The sequence below is a fragment of the Bubalus kerabau genome, chromosome 8 (genome assembly GCF_029407905.1).
Source record: "Bubalus kerabau isolate K-KA32 ecotype Philippines breed swamp buffalo chromosome 8, PCC_UOA_SB_1v2, whole genome shotgun sequence".
NCBI lineage: Eukaryota > Metazoa > Chordata > Mammalia > Artiodactyla > Bovidae > Bubalus > Bubalus kerabau.
This window is the reverse complement of record NC_073631.1, coordinates 12,187,655-12,209,350: the sequence shown is the minus strand read 5'-3', so window position 1 is coordinate 12,209,350 and position 21,696 is coordinate 12,187,655. Positions and strand designations below refer to the sequence as shown.

At 36.4% G+C, this 21,696-nt stretch overlaps 1 protein-coding gene across 5 annotated transcripts in view; it reads right to left on the bottom strand.

Annotated features, from left to right (window-relative positions):
• AKAP9 (A-kinase anchoring protein 9) overlaps window positions 1-21,696 on the bottom strand; it is a 164,963-nt gene that overhangs the window by 126,808 nt on the left and 16,459 nt on the right. For all 5 annotated transcript variants that reach the window (XM_055589687.1, XM_055589688.1, XM_055589689.1 and 2 more), the window contains exons 2-3: window positions 11,538-11,792; window positions 4,236-4,280 (exon numbers count right to left, since the gene is read on the bottom strand). In XM_055589687.1, coding sequence (XP_055445662.1) covers window positions 4,236-4,280; window positions 11,538-11,792 — 300 coding nt within the window. The remainder of the gene's footprint in view (window positions 1-4,235; window positions 4,281-11,537; window positions 11,793-21,696) is intronic.

Genomic DNA, 21,696 nt, shown 5'->3' with positions numbered 1-21,696 from the left:
ACATCATACTTACTAGCTATCAGATAGAGTTTCAATAAACTTTTCGCGACCTAATCATAATTCCCAACAATTTTTAAAATCTAAAATATTTAGGCAAAAATTCACAGTAATAAGAATTTCCAATATTATTAATTTAGATTTTCATAAAGAACATGAAAATGACATTTTTGATGTTTTTGGTTTTGAATCTATATTAAAAAAAGTTAAATTTTATTTTCTTATCCCAATATGAGAAAATGGCTACACAAATTTTAAACAAATTTCACAGGCATGTATTAGATGGTCAGATCTGTCATGACTTGGATTATAAAAAATTCACTTTGGTAAAAAGAAAAAACAACACCCTGTTGTGGATATGACTGGTAATGGAAGTAAGGTCCGATGCTGTAAAGAGCAATATTACATAGGAACCTGGAATGTTAGGTCCATGAATCAAGGCAAATTGGAAGTGGTCAAACAGGAGATGGCAAGGGTGAACATCGACATTTTAGGAATCAGAGAACTAAAATGGACTGGAATGGGTGAATTTAACTCAGATAACCATTATATCTACTACAGTGGGCAAGAATCCCTTAGAAGAAATGGAGTGGCCCTCACAGTCAACAAAAAAGTCCAAAATGCAATACTTGGATGCAATCTCAAAAATGACAGAATGATCTCTATTTGTTTCCAAGGCAAACCGTTCAATATCACAGTAATCCAAGTCTATGCCCCGATCAATAATGCTAAAGAAGCTGAAGCTGAACGGTTCTATGAAGACCTACAAGACCTTTTAGAATTAACACCCAAAAAAGATGTCCTTTTCATTATAGGGGACTAGAATGCAAAAGTAGGAAGTCAAGAAACACCTGGAGTAACACGTAAATTTGGCCTTGGAGTACAGAATGAAGCAGGGCAAAGGCTAATAGAGTTTTGCCAAGAACACACGGGTCATAGCAAACACCATCTTCCAACAACACAAGAGAAGACTCTACACATGGACATCACCAGATGGCCAACACCGAAATCAGAGTGATTATATTCTTTGCAGCCAAAGATGGAAAAGCACCATACAGTCAACAAAAACAAGACTGGGAGCTGACTGTGGCTCAGATCATGAACTCCTTATTGCCAAATTCAGACTTAAACTGAAGAAAACAGGGAAAACTACTAGACCATTCTACATGACCTAAATCAAATCCCTTATGATTATACAGTAGAAGTGAGAAATAGATTTAAGGGACTAGATCTGACTGACAGACTGCCTGATGAACTATGGATGGAGGTTCATGACATTGTACAGGAGACAGGGATAAAGACCATCCCTAAGAAAAAGACATGCGAAAAAGCAAAATGGCTGTCTGAGAAGGCATTACAGATAGCTGTGAAAAGAAGAGAAGTGAAAGGAAAGATATACCCATCTGAATGCAGAGTTCCAAAGAATGGCAAGGAGAGATAAGAAAGCCTTCCTCAGCAATCAATGTTAAGAAATAGAGGAGAACAATAGGATGGGAAAGACAAGAGATCGCTTCAAGAAAATTAGACATACCAAGGTAACATTTCATGCAAAGATGGGCTCAATAAAGGACAGAAATGGTAGGGACCTAACAGAAGCAGCAGATATTAAGAAGAGGTGGCAAGAATACACAGAAGAACTGTACAAAAAAGATCTTCACAACCCAGATAATCATGATGGTGTGATCACTCTCCTAGACCCAGACATCCTGGAATGTGAAGTCAAGTGGACCTTAGGAAACATCACACAACAAAGCTAGTGGAGGTGATGGAATTCCAGTTGAGCTATTTCAAATCCTGAAAGATAATGCTGTGAAAGTGCTGTTCTCAATATGCCAGCAAATCTGGAAAACTCAGCAGTGGCCACAGGACTGGAAAAGGTCAGTTTTCATTCCAATCCCAAAGAAAGGCAATGCCAAAGAATGCTCAAACTACTGCACAGTTGCACTCGTCTCACACGCTAGTAAAGTAATGCTCAAAATTCTCCAAGCCAGGCTTCAGCAATATGTGAACCGTGAACTTCCAGATGTTCAAGCTGGATTTAGAAAAGGCAAAGGAACCAGAGATCAAATTGCCAACATACACTGGATCATTGAAAAACAAAGAGAGTTCCAGAAAAACATCTATTTCTGCCCTATTGACTATGCCAAAGCCGTTGACTGTGTGGATCACAATAAACTGTGGAAAATTTTGAAAGAGATGGGAATACCAGACCACCTGACCTGCCTCGTAAGAAATCTGTATGCAAGTCAGGAAGCAACAGTTAGAACTGCTGGGCTGGATGAAGCACAAGCTGGAATCAAGATTGCCAGGACAAATAGCAATAACCTCAGATATGCAGACGATACCACCCTTATGGCAGAAAGTGAAGAAGAACTTTCTGAAGAACTCAAAAGAGACTTGATCAAAGTGAAACAGGAGAGTGAAAAAGTTGTCTTAAAGCTCAACATTCAGAAAACTAAGATCATGGCATCCAGTCCCATCACTTCATGGCAAATAGATGGGGAAACACTGCAAACAGTGGCAGACTTTATTTCTGGGGGCTCCAAAATCAGTGCAGATGGTGACTGCAACCATGAAATTTGAAATTAAAAGACGCTTACTCCTTGGAAGAAAAGTTATGAACAACCTACACAGCATATTCAAAAGCAGAGACATTACTTTGCCAACAAAGGTCCGTCTAGTCAAGGCTATGGTTTTTCCAGTAGTCATGTATGGATGTTTAAGGTGGACCATAAAGAAAGCTGAGCACTGAAGAAACGATGCTTGTGAACTGTGGTGTTAGAGAAGACTCTTGAGAGTCCCTTGGACTGCAAGGAGGTCCAACCAGTGCATCCAAAAGGAGATCAGTCCTGAATATTCACTGGAAGGACTGATGTTGAAGCTGAAACTCCAATACTTTGGCCATCTGATGCGAAGAGCTGACTCATTTGAAAAGACCCTGAGGTTGGGAAAGATTGAAGGCAGGAGGAGAAGGGGACGGCCGAGGATGAGATGGTTGGATGGCATCACCAACTCAATGGACACGAGTTTGGGTAAACTCCAGGAGATGGTGATGGATAGGGAGGCCTGGTGTGCTGCAGTCCATGGGGTCGCAAAAGACACAAATGAATGACTGAACTGAACTGCTAAAGAAAAAATGTACTTTGTGGAATCGTAGACTGCCCCAAAGTCTCCACTGGTTCAAGCATCAAACCATCTTAAACTTTCAATTGAGAAGCTCTAAGAAGTAAGTTACTATAGAAGAGAAAAGCAATGTTTTCATATCTAAGATCCATATTTAAAGTCACAGGGCAGATTCTCTGAATTGCAACCTGTAATTTAAAACTGAGATATTACCCATAAAGGCAATTTTATGTAGCGTAAATTAGGAAATAATTTATGTATTTAACATTGGTTAATTATTTTCCTGATGAGAATCACTAATAAATATATTCCCAACTTTCAATCACCTTAAACTTTTGAAATCTAACAGCTCTTACTCCCATTAGAAATCCAAAATAGTATTAAGTTCATTTAAGACCATGAAGTTTTTTTTTTTCTGTTAGACAACTACGATAAATCAAAACTTATACGAGGTCTGACAGAAAACAACAAAATTCCGTAAAGCAATTATCAAATAAATACATTCAAAGGAAACTTATAGAATATACTGAGTTGTTCAACCATTCAGAGTAAGAAAGTTTTCCATGTCCTCAAATATTGGACCAAAAATAAATGACATTCATGTCTAAAGGAAAAAGATAAACAGCACATTTATTTAACACATAAGGAAAGTATCTCCTCAAGTGCCCAATGCCCACATTAGCCTTTTTCACCTAAAAGTCACTATTGCAACATTAATTTCAATAAATGGTTTTACATAATTAACTAGAATTCAAGCATTTGTAAAATAACATTACACAAAATAAAATAGCCTATATTATAAAAGGTTTACTGTGTTAATTATAACCTTATAACAAAACCCAATTTCAAACACTTTCCTAGAAACTAAAACACAGTCTCCATCTAATTAAGGACCACGTTACTCAAAGAGATTTAAGACTTTAATTGATAATCTGAAAAAAGAAGTCAGAAAAACATAAACTTCAAGTTCTCCAGGTTATTTACATCATACTATGCTAGTTTTTATTATATTTATAAAATAACAGAAACATGTGAGGTGTAAGTAATAAAAAACTAATAATCAGCAATAATTTTTAAAAATATAAAATGTTAATCACAATGCTACTTATTCTTACCTCTGAACTATAATCATCTGCTGTGGTTGAAATTTCACTTTCCGGCTAAAAAAGAAAGCAAAAACTGATTATTTAAGGTCTTTCTAAAACTCCCCTTCCAAATACTGTACTTTATTAGCTCATTACTATTGGTAACTTATTATAGAAAACTCAAAAAAAATCACTAAAAACCAAGAAAAAAATACTCAATTTTTAAAAAAGTCTACTCTGATTATGAATCACTATGGCTAAATAACATCTAAAATGTATGACTAGACAATTTTCTAAGTATAAAAGTACCAAGATGGACTTTCACACAGGTTTTTCACATACTACAAATCACTTCTAAGGAAAGAGGACCAAATAAGATATCACCCTTCTAATTCCTATACTTCTTTTAAATAAAATAGTTCTAAACTATTACTCAAAAAAGTTCAATTTCTTTAAGATAAAGAATCATCAACCTTGGTGCTAGAAAAATAGTAACAACTTGAAGAAAATTACCAACTTCTGTTGTTATTAACACTGTTGCAGATTACAAAAAATTTTTAAACATTTCTGCTTCATCCTCCTATCCCTGGTATTTGGGTAAGAAGTGAGTGTCTTTTCCAAGCTTCCCTCAGCTTAGAAGTACTAAGAACAGTCAAGGAGAAAACCCAAATTTTCCCTGCTTTCACTGTCTAAGAATCTAATTTTACAAGTGAAAAAAGAGACCTAGATATTTCCTTTTTTCATTCAACAAATACAAACCATACCTGCACTCAATATAGGAGCACTGAAATCAATAGAACAAATACTAACAGACATAAAGGGAGAAACTGGCGGAATATAATAATAGGCGACTTTAATGCCCCACTGACATCAATGGACAGGTTTTCCAGGCAGAAAATCAAAACACAATAGACATCATAAATGACACACAACAGAACAAGTAGACTTAATTGATATTTTCTGGACATTACATCTCGAAAATAAACATTCTTTTTTAAGCACATATAAGCATTCTCTAGGACAGACCACGTACTAAGACACATGGTAACCCTAGATGAGGGACAGAGTCCCTTGGACATCAAGGAGATCCAACCAGTCCATCCTAAAGGAAATCAGTCCTAAATATTCATTGGAAGGACCGACGCTGAAGCTGAAGCTCCAATACTCTGGCCACCTGATGCGAAGAACTGACTCATTTATAAAGACCCTGATGCTGGGAAAGATTGAGGGCAGGAGGAGAAGGGAACGGCAGAGGATGAGATGGTTGGATGGCATCACCGACTCAATGGATGTGAGTTTGGGTGGGCTCCGGGAGTTGGCGATGTACAGGGAGGTCTGGCGTGCTTTAGCCCATGGGGTCACGAAGAGTCGGACATGACTGAGCGACTGAACTGAACTGACCTTTGATGAATATAAATTTTAAAACTTTCAACAAAACAACCAAACCAAACCCACTAACACATTAAAAAGGACCATGCACCATGTTTAATTTGGATTCATCCCAGGTTCACAAGGATGGTTCAACAGATGCAAATCAATTAATGTGATACACCACATCACAGAAAAGAGACAAAATACGTATGATCATCTCAACAGATGCAGAAAAACCATTTGATATAAATCAACATCCATTCTGTTTTTTAAATTTTTGATTATTTTATATTGGATTATAGTTGATTAACAATGTTGTATTAGTTTCAGATATACAGCAAAGTGATTCAGTTATATTAATACAAACCAACGCATCCATTCTTTCTCAAGTTCTTTCCCATTTAGGTTATTAGAGAATTTTGAGCAGAGGTCCCTGTGCTACACCATAGGTCCTTGTTGGTTATCTATTTTAAATGTAGCAGAGTGTACATATCCATCCCAAACTCTCTATCTATTCCTTCCCCTCACACCAGTCAGAATAGCCATCATCACAAAGTGTACAAACAAAAAATGTAGCAGTGTGTGTGGAGAAACGGGAACCCTCCTACACAGTTTATGGGAAAAAGTAAATTGGCAGATACTATGGAGAACCATATGGAGGATCCCTAAAAAATTAAAAATAGAGCTACCATAAGATCCAGTAATACCACTTCTGAACATATAACTGCAGAAAACCACGGTTCAAAGCATACATGTGCTCCAATGTTCACTGCAGTGACAGCAGCCAAGACATGGAAGCAACCTAAATGTCCACTGACAGAGGAATGAATAAAGAGGACCTGGTCAGTCAGTTCAGTCGCTCAGTTCAGTTCAGTTGTTCAGTCGTGTCTGACTCTTTGCGACCCCATGAACCGCAGCATGCCAGGCCTCCCTGTCCATCATCAACTCCCGGAGTCTACCCAAACACATGTCCATTGAGTCGGTGATGCCATCCAGCCATCTCATCCTCTGTCATCCCCTTCTCCTCCTGCCCCCAATCCCTCCGAGCATCAGGGACTTTTCCAATGAGTCAGCTCTTCGCATCAGGTGGCCAAAGTACTGGGAGTTTCAGCTTTAGCATCAGTCCTTCCAATGAACACCCAGGACTGATCTCCTTTAGGATGGACTGGTTGGATCTCCTTGCAGTCCAAGGGACTCTCAAGAGTCTTCTCCAACACCACAGTTCAAAAGCATCAATTCTTCGGCGCTCAGCTTTCTTCACAGTCCAACTCTCACATCCACACATGACCACTGGAAAAACCATAGCCTTGACTAGACGGACCTTTGTTGGCAAAGTAATGTCTCTGCTTTTGAATATGCTATCTAGGTTGGTCATAACTTTCCTTCCAAGGAGTAAGCGTCTTTTAATTTCATGGCTGCAGTCACCATCTGCAGTGATTTTTGTGTCCAACTCTTTGCGACCCCATGGACTGCAGCATGACAGGCTTCCCTGTCCATCACCAACACCCAGAGCTTGCTCAAGCTCATGTGCATCGAGTCAGTGATGCCATCCAACCACCTCATCCTCTGTCATCCCCTTCTCCTCCCACCTTCAATCTTTTCCAGCATCAGGGTCTTTTCCAATGAGTCAGTTCTTCACATGAGGTGGCCAAAGTATTGGATTTTCAGCTTCAGCATCGGTCCTTCCAATGAATATTCAGGACTGATTTCCTTTAGGATGGACTGGTTAGATCCCCCTGCAGTCCAAGGGACTCTCAAGAGTCTTCTCCAACACCACAGTTCACAAGCATCATTTCTTCTGTGCTCAGCTTTCTTTATAGTCCAACTCTCACATGCACACATCACCGCTGGGAAAACCATAGCTTTGACTAGATGGACCTTTGTTGGCAAAGTAATGTCTCTGCTTTTTAATATGCTGTGTAGGTTGGTCATAATTTTTCTTCCAAGGAGCAAGCATCTTTTAATTTCATGGCTGCAGTCACCATCTGCAGTGATTTTGGAACCCAAGAAAATAAAGTACATATATGTAATGGAATATTACTCAATCACTAAGAAGAAAGAAATAATGCCCTCTATGCCAACACTGATGGACCTGGAGATTATTATACTAAGTGAAGTTAGATAAAGACAAATAACATATGATGTCACTTTTATGTAGAACCTAAAAATAATGATATAAATGAATTACTTACAAAACAGAAGCAGATTCACAGACTTAGTGATTATAATTTGCTATCTTCTGACTGGTATGAGGGGATATCTTACTATAGGTTTGACTTACATCCTCTAATAATTAGTGATGCTGAGCATCCTTTCAGGTGCCTCTTAGCCATGTGTGTATCTTCTTTGGAGAAGTGTCTATTTAGTCCTTTGCCTAGCTTTCAATTGGTTTGTCTTTTTGATATTGAGCAGAAAGCTGTTTATAAGTTTTGGACATTAATCCCTTAATGGTCACATTATTTACAAATATTTTCTCCCATTCTGTATTTTGTCTTTTTGTTTTGTTTATGGTTTCCTTTGCTGTGCAAAAACTCCTGTGCTTAATTAGGTCCCATTTGCTTATTTTTGCTTTTATTTCCATTCCTCTAGGAAACAGATCGAAAAAGATTGCTACAATTTATGTCAGTTTCTGCCTACATTTTCCTCAGTTTTATACTATCCAGTCTAATATTCAGGGTCTTTTATCCATTTTGAGTTTATTCTTGAGCAATATCCATTTATCATAAAAACTCTTATCAAAGTTGGTTTAAAGGGAACAGATGTCAACATAATCAAAGCTATTTATGACAAACCCATAGCTAACATAACACTTCAGATGATTACCATATGATCCAGCAATCACACTCTTGGATTATATCTGAAGAAAACTCTAATTCAAAAAGATACATGCATCCCTAATGTTCACAGCAGCACTATTTACAACAGCCAAGACACAGAGACAACAAGTGTCCATCAACAGAAGAATGGATAAAGAATTTGATATACACACACATGCACAGAACACAGAGTGTTACTCAACCACAAAAAAATGAAATAATACTATGTGCAGCAACATGGATGGACCTCGAGATTATCATACCAAAAGAAGTAAATCAAACAGAGAAAGACAAAAATCATATGATACCACTTTAAAAATGACACAAATGAACTTATTTACAAAATAGAAGCAAACTCATAGACACAGAAAACAAACATGGTTACCAAAGAAGGCAGGAGAGAGAAATTAGAAGTTTGAGATTAGCAGATACAATCTACTATATATAAAATAGATAAAAAACAGGTGCTACGGTGTAGCACACAGAGCTATATTTTATACCTTGTAATAAACCACAGTGGAAAAGATATTAAAAAGTGTACCTAAATATATATATGTATAACTGAATCACTTTGCTGTACACCAGAAACTACACAACATTGTAAATTAGTTATATTTCAATTAAAAAAAAATTTGATTCATGGGTTCCACCCAGACTTGCTGATTAGAAATCTGTATTTTAAAAAGATCGCACACATGATCTGTATACACAATGAAGTCTGAAGAGTATTCCTTCAAAATGGGGAAAGATCACAAAGTACCTGTCCAATGACCCTCCAAAAAAGACACCCCAAAAACAGAACAACAACTAAACAACCAAAGAAACCAAAACCCATAAACAACCAAATATGAAGCATCACTGTCTCCCTTCTCACCTATAGTTAGAGAAAGTTTACTCAGCTCCCAAGACCAAGTTTCAAGTCCATCTCCTCACTGATGTAGTAACTGATGCCAGGAACAGAAATAAGAAGCTTACTCCTATTCTAAAATCCTGTAAATGACGTACGTGGCCCTCTTTTAAATCTAATATACTTTCATGATGTATGCCCTCTTGGTTTGTTCACTCAGTAAAGTCTTTTAAATGGACTACTGATTAAATGCATGAAAGTGAAGTCATTCAGTCGCGTCCTCCTCTTTGCAACCCCATGGACTGTTACCTATCAGGCTCCTCCAACCATGGGATTTTCCAGGCAAGAGTACTGGAGTGGGTTGCCATTTCCTTCTCCAGGGGATTTCCCTAACCCGGGGATTGAATCCGGGTCTCCTGCGTTGCAGGCAGACGCTTTACCATCTGAGCCACATATTGTGTACTAAAAACTGTGCTACTGAGGATACAATGGTGAGCAAGACACTCCGTATTGAAATGCTAAAATTGCAGTGAAGGGCCAGGTATTGATTTGTCCAGCAGAAAATGAAAATATTCTTCAAATCAAATCAAGCACCACAGCTGTCATATTTTATTACATAAAAGATCCAGGCTTCAACAAAAAATTACACAGAAAAAGGAAAGTATGGGCCATACCCAAGAAAAACAGTAGTCGGTAGACACTGTCCCTAAGGAAACATAGATACTGCACTTATCAGACAAAGATTTTAAGTTACATATTTCTTAAAAAGTCACATAAATGGAGGAAACAATGCCTAAAAAACTAAAGAAAATTATAAGAACAATGCCTCACTAAATAAGGAATATTAAAGAAAAAAGAACATATAAAAAAACAAATTCTGAAGTTAAAAGTAAAATAACTGAAATGTAAAATTCACTACAGGGGTTTAACCACAGATCTGAGGAGGAAAAAGAATCAGCAGATTTCAAAAAAGTTTAACTGAAATTACCCAGTTTGAGGGAAAAAAAAGAATTAAAAAAAAAAAAAAAAGAACAGGGACTTCCCTGGTGGTCCAGCGGTTAAGAATCCGCCTTGCGATGGAGGGGACACGGGTTCAGTCCCTGGTCAGGGAAACTGAGATCCCACATGCTGTGAGGCAAACATGCCCGTGCACCCTGGAGTCTGTGCAACGCAACTGGAGAGCCTGCGTGCCACAGGGAGAAAGCCTGCGTGATGCAACCACGACCTGACGCAACCAAGTAAGTAAATAAAGAAAACAGAGCATCAAAGATCTGGGCAGCAATACCAAACGTACTAACATATGCATAATGGAGACGCAGAAGGAGAAGACAGCGTGAGAAAGAGTATTTGAAGGTATAATGACTGAAAACTTCCCAAATCTGATGAAAAACATTCAACTATGTATCCAAAATGCTCAAAAAACTCTAAGCAAGAAAAGCTCAGTAAGATCCACTTCTATGATGAACAGCAAATCTCGATGACATCTCTCGACTCTTGACTGAAGCCTATACATCTAAACCCTATTTCCAGCTAAGCATGCCAGCGCACAACCCACACTATAATCGCCATATGCCTTGGCAAACACTCTTCCTCCTAAGCATCCCACAGTTCTCTAAGCTTGGTCTTAGTTGGAGTACCGCCATGCCACCCACCACCCAATCCACTCTTAACCTCTCCCTCATCTCCTTATTCTTGGAAATTCCATCATTAATGGGGGGAAGGAAATTAGCATTTATTGAGGAAAACTTCCTATGGGCCAGGTGCTTCACCTTTACCACCACCCTATCGGGGTCACTTGGATATCCATTTAAAACTAAACTACTTAAGGCTTCCAAAACACATCACACTGTTTCAGGTCTTTGAGAATGCTGATTCTTTAGCACAGAGGTTGTCTGTCCTACTTCTTTGCCTCTAGCTAATTTTAACTCACACTTCAAGACCTGGTTCTATTATCTCTTTTAGGAAACTTTCCCAAGTAACACACACAAGAGCAATTTGGGGATTCCCGCAAATCATGGCACTTTAGGGCACCACATGCATTGCTGTTAGCACAGCTCTCATCAGACTATTTAACCTGTCTTACGTCTACCTCCCCCACTAGACTGACCTTCCTAAAGTACAGAGACTGCCGTATTTATCTTCGTATCCTCTGTGCTCAATCTTTGGTGTACTATAGTTGCTCAATAAATGTGTGTTGAATCAAGCTCACAAAAATCACACAGGATACTAATGAGTGATGTTATTACAATAACTTTATACTTAGAATGCTACTATTTAAAAATCGAGATGAATACTTACTTCAACAGAGAAGACCTGGTCACATTTAACTATTTCTCCACTGTGTAGAGCTCTTGTTATTGTGGATTCAGGAGGCACGGCCGTTCCTGATCTCTGAGAATTATTTACAAACGTCTCATCACTCTGTGATTGCTCAATGTTTACAGCATGGTATGCTGACATGTCATGTTTACTGCTTGAAGTTTTTCTCTTTTTTTTCTGCTTCTTAGGATTCTGCCCATCAGACTGAGCTTTCCTTTGTCGAAACTGGGCAAGCTACAGAAAAAAAAAAAAATCATTATTGTCAAAGATAAGTTTTCTTTATCACCACTAAGAAAAAAGTAGCTTTGGAGTCATTTTCTTTAAAGGATCAACCCATCACTAAAATGATGATAAAATAAAGGACAATGGATACTGTCTTTAATATAAGAATGACTGTTGAATTGCAAAGAAAGCAGGTATTTCTGAATGAATGCTATTAAATATTGAGAAGAACTGAAAATATCATGTCTAAAGAAAGAAATTAGGCCAGAGTTGGGGAGAATAAAAAGAACAAAAAACAGGTGCCCTCATTCATTGTTCAGTAAAACTATAATCTCTGGATATGAGATTATATGAAAACACAGGAAATCTAAATGCATTTGCTCTATGGAATTTCTGCAAATTCTAATTACATATTCTAGTAAATGTAATTATTTCATGCAAAAAGCTTTAGCTATACAAATGATCCATGTAGCCTTATTTATAGTGGGAAAAAATTACAGATATTTTTATCAATATTATTGTATCAAACAATAGTGCCTGCCAGCCCTTAACCATTTGCATACCATATTTAGGGTTTTTGCCATATTCCAGTTGTCACCTAGACTTACCATTTACTTAATATGTTTAACTAGTGTATTTTTCTTATTCAGATTTATTTTAAAAGGAGACTTTAAATCCTTGACATAAAAGACAATGTCATTTGAGTTAAAAAAAAAAATAGAAACAAAAATGAATACAATAAAATATAAAACTATATTATTAAAATTTTAGCTAGACATTGCTGAAGGTTCTAAGAGAAACAGACACATGGTAGAGGGGTGCTAAGAATCTATTAGTACCAGACAGATTTGGCTTGTCATAAAGCAGATAGATTTAAAGAAATCTGGAAAGTAGTTAACCTTTTTTTTTTAAACACTACTATCTACTGTTATTTGTTTAATACTAGATCAACAACATATCACCTAAAATATCTCATCACTATCTAAATCAGAAGTATAGATTACACACTTTGGCCAATACTGGATTAATTAAAATAATACTAATGTAAACCATTATTAATATTAAAATATTAATGTAAATCATTACTAATAATTGTTTATGACACAGCAGTAGTAAGAGGAAAATTATGTGCATCTCTTTTAACAAAGATAAGAGAGGCCTCAGGCTCATAGCCTTCAACAATTATATCTACCTTAAATTTTAATAACTTTATATACATAGGCATGGATAAACACTAGAAGAATATAACCATAACAACTTTGGTCTATCTCTAGAGATTACAGCTATTTTTCCTTATGCTGACATGAAATTTCCTTTTTGCTGCAGTGAATGTTCTAAATTTTATATGAAGCAGCTATTAACTACCACTTCCTAAATTTAATTTGAACTCAGTCATTCTGAAAGAAAAGCATAAGAACAAGTATAAGCCCTTTTGCCTTAAAAAGAGGAAATAGATGAACATATTAATACATAAATTAGAACAATTACAAAGATGGTCAGTAAATGTCTTAGGATATAAAGTACTAAAGAAATCTTGATAATGCTGATATCATTAACTATCAAATTATGTGACAGATATTAGAATAACATATAGCATATGTTATACTTTTGTTTGCTGTAGATAAAGAAAAGTTAATAGATAAGTACTATTTACTTAACAAATGTCCAATTAATAAGTGAGAAATATCTAATCACTGACCTTGTAGAACATAAAAATACATCACATTTAAAATTTTTCCCCAGCTGTTGAACAACTATTCAGTTATTCTGCTATCTGCTTAAGGAACAGATGCAAGACTAGTTGCCTCTATTTGTATATTATTAAGCTGCTGGAATGCATTTAAACTACTTTGGATAGGAAATTCATTCTTAAAAATAATTCAACTGAAACACTGTTACATATTATCTGTAAATACAATCAGAAGTCTAGGCATATCATTTTAAAAGGATCCCTCAGAAAGAATGCAAAAGCAAAAACGTGTTAATAATGACATTCTTGATATTAAAAAAAAATATTCAGACAGCAGAGGATATCAGGACAAAGTTGAAGATTTTGTTTAAAATTCCGTCTCTGTAGGGTTATATATAAAATTTATACTTAATGTTTATACATACAAATACATAACAAAAGAAAATTTTTGTTAAAATAATGCACTATAAAAAGATTTTAAAAACCAAACAAACCTCTGTCTGAGACAACAGTATCCATTATTAAATGAACCTAGTGAAAAAGTTAATAAAAGATATGGAATAAAAAGTAAAACAGTTTTATTACTGTGTTTAGAACTAATCACTTCTAAGGACAAAAATTATCAAACACTGTTTCAGGTCTAGGTTATTGATTAAATGAAGTCATATTATTTTTTCACAACAATTAACCAAAAGGTAAACTCCATGAAGGTAAGAACTTTTGTTCACTGCTGTATGAGTGGAAAAAAGATAATGCATTTTTTCTTACAGAAAAGTTAACATGGAGGAATCATTTTAAGCACTGTTCCACAGAACCTAAGAACTAAGATGATATAAAAGATCCCACTACCTAAAAAAGTTCCATGGTCTCAGAATTCAAAGTGGTAATTCAATGAATTAAAACATAAAATATTCCTTATCACAATAATCTCTCTACTCCACTGAACAAAACAAATAGAAAAACCAAACAAACAACAAAATTAAATTCTCAGAATAATAAAACCCATAACAGCCTTTTAGGAAAACATCTGTTTTGTAAAAACATGAGAAAGAAAACAAGATCACATCATAAATAGCTATCAAAGTTATTTTTTATCTTAAACCTGAAAAATGGCAGATAAGCAAAAATCAGAAACTATTCAATTGCTAATCATCTGATATTGAAAGGATACACTTTATATTACTGGAAAAACATTTATTCTAAAACATGCTTGAAATTCAGACTACAGCCATCTGTGTTTGTTATTTGGAAGCCAAATATAAAAATGTTAACATATGTAGGCATGGAAATAGCTGCAAGATTTACTGGAAAGAGATTATGTCCATATACATTTGTCTTTCAAAACTAATTCAGATCTCAGGCAAATGTCTTACCCTAACCAGAACACGAATAAACGACTAAATAAAAATGACTAAGAATTTATTCCATAAACTCAATTTTTATTTATAAATGAATATTCTCAATAAAACAAGGAGATTTTAAAACGCTGTTAAAAAAAATGCCAAGTTTCTATACATGTCACTTCAAAAAAAGTACTAATTGGAACTGGTTTTATTTTTTGAGTCTTTGTCAGATATGTATGTGCGAGGCACTAAGCCAGATATAAGTCAAAACACACAGTCCTAACTGTAGGGTCTTTTAGTCTAGGCCAGTGTTCTCGCCTGGAGAATCCCAGGGACAGAGGAGCCTGGGGGGCTGCCGTCCATGGGGTCGCACAGAGTCAGACACAACTGAAGCGACTTAGCAGCAGCAGCAGCAGCCTAATATCTCACAGAGTTGTGAGAAACAAGAGAAAAGTTAGCGTACAATTTTGTACACTCAACAACAGTCCTATATATCTCTAAGGTAGTATGGGAACATCTCTTGTCCTGATTTTCTCAAAGAAGGCTTTCTGTAAGATGTGAGGTTGCAGAGTTTTATAGCTGTGAAGGAAATAACTTGGTATATGATAGACAGTAGTGAGTTGTTCATTTACTTAAAAAATATTTATGGACTGCCTATCACATGTCTGCCCTGTGCCAAAGGCAGAGGAGGTAGTGATGAAATGACACAAGCCCGACTCCCTTGAATTGTAATCCAAGGAGGAAGAACTAATAAGCAAATGTAGACAAATATAGAAATGTATCATTTCAAGAGACAGAAAGAGTTTTGAAGAAAAAGCTTAAGTACTAAAGAAAGTCTAAAACAGAAAAGACTTCATTTGTATGGGAATGCAGGGAGGAGTCATGAAATATCTTACTGAGAAAAGAATGTGAAAGCTGCGATTTGAGGACAAATATGAGTTACTTCTCCAAGAGTAAGGAGCAAAATAGAACACAAACATATGATTCCAAATTCAGTATTCTTTCCATTATACCAATTTGCATTACATGCATTCCCTCTTTTCCTTCATTTGTCATTAAATGTAAAAACACTTAAAATAAGCAAGTGACATACAGCTTTGTACTCCTTTCTCAATTTTGAACCAGTCAGTTGTTCCATGTCTAGTTCTATGAACAACTGCTGCTTCTTGACTAGCATACAGATTTTTCAGGAGACAGGTTAAGGTGGTCTGGTATTCCCAACTCTTTAAGAATTTTCCACAGTTGTAAACCACACAGTCAAATGCTTTAGAGTAGTCAATGAAGCAGAAGTAGATGTTTTTCTGGAATTCTCTTTGTTTCTATGATTCTATGAATGTAAAGTTGTATACTATCACCCTGCTTATTTAACTTATATGCAGAACACATCACGCAAAATGCCAGGCTGGATGAATCACAAGATGGAATCAAGTCTACCAGGAGAAACAGCAACAACCTCAGACATGCAGATGATACCACTCACATGGCAGGAAGTTAAGAGGAACTAAAGAGCCTCTTGATGAGGGTGAAAGAGGAGGGTGAAAAAGCTGGCTTGAAACTCTACATTCAAAAAACTAATATCATGGCATCTGATCCCACCACTTTATGGCAAACAGAAGGGGGAGAAAGAGGAAGCAGTGACAGATTTTCTTTTCTTGGGCTCCAAGATCACTGTGGACGCTGACTACAGCCATGAAATTAAGATGCCTGCTCCTTGGAAAGAAAGCTATGACAAACATACACAGCATATTAAAAAGCAAAGACATCACTTTGCTGACAAGGGTCCATGTAATCAAAGCTATGGCTTTTTCAGTAGTCATATATGGATATGAGAGTTGGACCCTAAAGAAGGCTGAGCGCCAAAGAATTGATGCTTTCGAATTGTGGTGCTGGAAAAGAGTTGGGAGTCCCTTGGACTGCAAGGAGATCAAACCAATCCATCCTAAAAGAAATCAACCCTGAATATTCGCTGGAAAAATTGCTGCTAAAGATGACGCTCCAATATTTGGGCCATGTGACACAAAGAGCTGACTCACTGGAAGAGATCCTGATGCTGGGAAAGACTGAAGGCGCAAGGAGAAGGGGCGACAGAGGATGACATGGTTAGACAGCATCACCAACTCAATCAACAAAAATTTGAGCAAGCTCCAGGAGAAAGTGGAGGATAGAGGAGCCTAGTGTCCCTAGGGTTGCAGAGTCACACACGATTTAGCAACTGAACAGCAACAATTAAGAACAGCAACATTAAAATTAGAACAGGAGGTTAAAGGCATGAACAAATGAAATCACCAAAACAACATAAACTTTTTTGACAACACTAGGGGAAAAATACAAACACACACACACACACACCCCCCAAAAAGATTATAAAGTGTTTTAAAAACGTTATCAACTTTCTCTAGTTTTCAAAAACAGCTGTAAGTAGAGTTATTTTCTATATTTTTACTGTAGAAAACTTTTAAAATCATTATTTCTAATTATGGTGACTATTTGTACTTGTCCGTACGGTCTTTAAATCTTTGTGATATTCCTTAATGAATGTTGCATAAGCATGCTGTACAAGCTATTACAACAAAACTCCACGGGCTTACCTATGAAAACAAAAGAAGATTAACACAGTTGATCAAAAGACAATTTGTATGTAGAGCTGAAGTGGGGCAACTGAAAGCAAAGAGGACAAAGGCAACAGTCTAAAGATGCTCTGAAGAATGTTTCTCAACAATAGCACAAAGATACAAACTGCTGGAAAATAACAGTGCCAAACAGACCCGAGGAAATCAGATGTGAAGAGGACCGCAGACCTTCAGCTCATGGAGCCGACAGGCTTATTTATACCCTATGACCTCATTCAATGCAGAACTGTTCTTAAAGTTTTGGAAAACTTTAGTGTCTAAGAAAAAAGATTCTGCAGCCTAAAAAGTTATCTTAATTTTGCACATTTTACCATATTTCACTGTCTGCCACATAGTAGGCCCAGATACTTTTTTGAATGCAAGTAATGTTTCAAAAAGAATACAGACTACATATAATAGAGTACTGGACTGTTGTGTCTATACAGACTCTAATAAGCTAGCTATGTGACACTGGACAAGCCATGTACCCTCAAGAGAACTCAGCTTTTTCAATTTACAAAGAAGAGGAAGTATAGAAGGATCTCTTAAAATTTCTTTCAGTTTTACCATATGATACAGCAATTCTACTCCTAAGTGATATATCCGAAGAAAACAAAAACACTAATGCACACTAATGCATGTATGTCAAAAACACACATGCACCCCAATGTTCTCAGTAGCATTAATTACAACAGCCAATATATGGAAGCCACCTATGTGTCCACCAGCAGAAGACGGGCTAAAGAAAATGGTGTACAGAAAATTACTAGAACTAATCAATGACTATAGTAAAGTTGCAGGATATAAAATCAACACACAGAAATCCCTTGCATTCCTATACACTAATAATGAGAAAACAGAAAGAGAAATTAAGGAAACAATTCCATTCACCATTGCAACGGAAAGAATAAAATACTTAGAAATATATCTACCTAAAGAAACTAAAGACCTATATATAGAAAACTATAAAACACTGGTGAAAAAAATCAAAGAGGTCACTAACAGATGGAGAAATATACCATGTTCATGGATTGGAAGAATTAATATAGTGAAAATGAGTATACTACCCAAAGCAATCTATAGATTCAATGCAATCCCTATCAAGCTACCAACGGTATTTTTCACAGAGCTAGAACAAATAATTTCCCAATTTGTATGGAAATACAAAAAACCTCAAATAGCCAAAGCGATCTTGAGAAAGAAGAATGGAACTGGAGGAATCAACCTACCTGACTTCAGGCTCTACTACAAAGCCACAGTTATCAAGACAGTATGGTACTGGCACAAAGACAGAAATATAGATCAATGGAACAAAATACAAAGCCCAGAGATAAATCCACGCACATATGGACACCTTATCTTTGACAAAGGAGGCAAGAATATACAATGGATTAAAGACAATCTCTTTAACAAGTGGTGCTGGGAAATCTGGTCAACCACTTGTAAAAGAATGAAAGTAGAACACTTTCTAACACCATACACAAAAATAAACTCAAAATGGATTAAAGACCTAAACGTAAGACCAGAAACTATAAAACTCCTAGAGGAGAACATAGGCAAAACACTCTCCGACATACATCACAGCAGGATCCTCTATGACCCACCTCCCAGAATATTGGAAATAAAAGCAAAAATAAACAAATGGGACCTAATTAACCTTAAAAGCTTCTGCACATCAAAGGAAACTATTAGCAAGGTGAAAAGACAGCCTTCAGAATGGGAGAAAATCATAGCAAATGAAGCAACTGACAAACAACTAATCTCAAAAATATACAAGCAACTCCTACAGCTCAACTCCAGAAAAATAAATGACCCAATCAAAAAATGGGCCAAAGAACTAAATAGACATTTCTCCAAAGAAGACATACAGATGGCTAACAAACACATGAAAAGATGCTCAACATCACTCATTATCAGAGAAATGCAAATCAAAACCACTATGAGGTACCATTTCACGCCAGTCAGAATGGCTGCGATCCAAAAGTCTACAAGCAATAAATGCTGGAGAGGGTGTGGAGAAAAGGGAACCCTCTTACACTGTTGGTGGGAATGCAAACTAGTACAGCCACTATGGAGAACAGTGTGGAGATTCCTTAAAAAACTGGAAATAGAACTGCCTTATAATCCAGCAATCCCACTGCTGGGCATACACACTGAGGAAACCAGAAGGGAAAGAGACGCGTGTACCCCAATGTTCATCGCAGCACTGTTTATAACAGCCAGGACATGGAAGCAACCTAGATGTCCATCAGCAGATGAATGGATAAGAAAGCTGTGGTACATATACACAATGGAGTATTACTCAGCCATTAAAAAGAATACATTTGAATCAGTTCTAATGAGGTGGATGAAACTGGAGCCTATTATACAGAGTGAAGTAAGCCAGAAAGAAAAACACCAATACAGTATACTAACGCATATATATGGAATTTAGAAAGATGGTAACAATAACCCTGTGTACAAGACAGCAAAAGAGACACTGATGTATAGACAGTCTTATGGACTCTGTGGGAGAGGGAGAGGGTGGGAAGATTTGGGAGAATGGCATTGAAACATGTAAAATATCATGTATGAAACGAGTTGCCAGTCCAGGTTCGATACACGATATTGGATGCTTGGGGCTGGTGCACTGGGACGACCCAGAGGGATGGTATGGGGAGGGAGGAGGGAGGAGGGTTCAGGATGGGGAACACATGCATACCTGTGGCGGATTCATTTTGATATTTGGCAAAACTAATACAATTATGTAAAGTTTAAAAATAAAATAAAATTTTTAAAAAAAAGGAAAAAAAAAAAAGAAAATGGTGTACACACACACACACACACACACACACACACTGGACTATGACTGAGCCATAAAATATGAACTTCTGCCATCTGCAACAACATGCATGGACTAGAGGGTGTTTAGTTACTGTTACTGAAATAGGTCAGAAATAGATGAATACCCTAGGCTCTCACTTTTATGTGCAATCTAAAAACTAAAACAAACAGTGACTATAACAAAGCAGAAACAGCCTCAGATACAGAGAACAAATGAGTGGTTACCAGAGGGGAGAGGAACAAGATACAGGGGTAGGGGATAAAAACGCACAACTACTGTAAGGAAGACACAAGGATGTGCTGCACAGCACAAGGGATACACACAGTATTTTATCATAACTTTACGTGGCTATAAAAATATTGAATCTCTGATGTACACTTGAAACTAATATTGTAGATCAACTATGTGGCAATCAATAAAATTTCTTTCAGTTTTTAGTGCCTATTTTAGAAAAACATTTTTCAATTGTTTCTTTTTCTTCTTATTCCCTGTACTATCACTTAATTATACAAGAGAAAAACTACAATTCTACATTATAATAAGATTTTTAAACCAGTGCTTGAAAAAGCAATTCAATAAACAGTATTTATTACTAAATGATCCCAAATGGAAAAAAAAAGATATAGAATAAAAAGTGGAATGATTACATTATAGAGTTTAGATCAAACTTCTAAGTGTATGAAATTATGAAAAAACTGTTTAGGCTTCATATATATGAAGTATATGATGTCACATTATTACTACAGAACAAATAACCAGAAGATAGCCCCCAGAGGGCAGGAATTTTCATCAAAATCAAAGGCTACTCTAAGTCTCGAACAGTGCTTATACATAGGTTCTCAATAAACACCTGTTGAGTCAAGAAAAAAAAAAGATAATTTTTTTTTTTTTTTTTTACAAAAGAGGCACCAATAGCAATAATTTTAGGTTTATTCCTTAAAAAAAAAAAAACTACACTGATATATCAGGTCCATGATTACATTACTGTACATACAAGTAATATTATGCAGCTGACAAAGACAATGTTTTCCAAAAAAATTTAATGTGAGAGAATGCTCTCAACATAAAGTCAGGGGAGAAAAGAAGCCAAAATTACATATAGAGTATGACACAAGTTAAGTTTAAAAATATACACAGAAACAAAGAATCAACAAACTGTCACCAGTAATTACTTACAGGTTATGACAGTATGGGGAAACAATGACAGACTTTTATTTTCTTGGGCTCCAAAATCACTGCATAACAGTGACTGCAGCCATGAAATTAAAAGACGTTTGCTCCTTGGAAGAAAAGTTATAAGAAACGTAGGCAGCATATTAAAAAGCGGAGACATCACTTTGCCCACAAAGGCCGTACAGTCACAGCTATGGTTTTTCCAGTAGCCATGTGAGGATGTGAGAGTTAGACCATAAAGAGGGCTGAGCGCTGAAGAACTGACGGTTTGGAACTG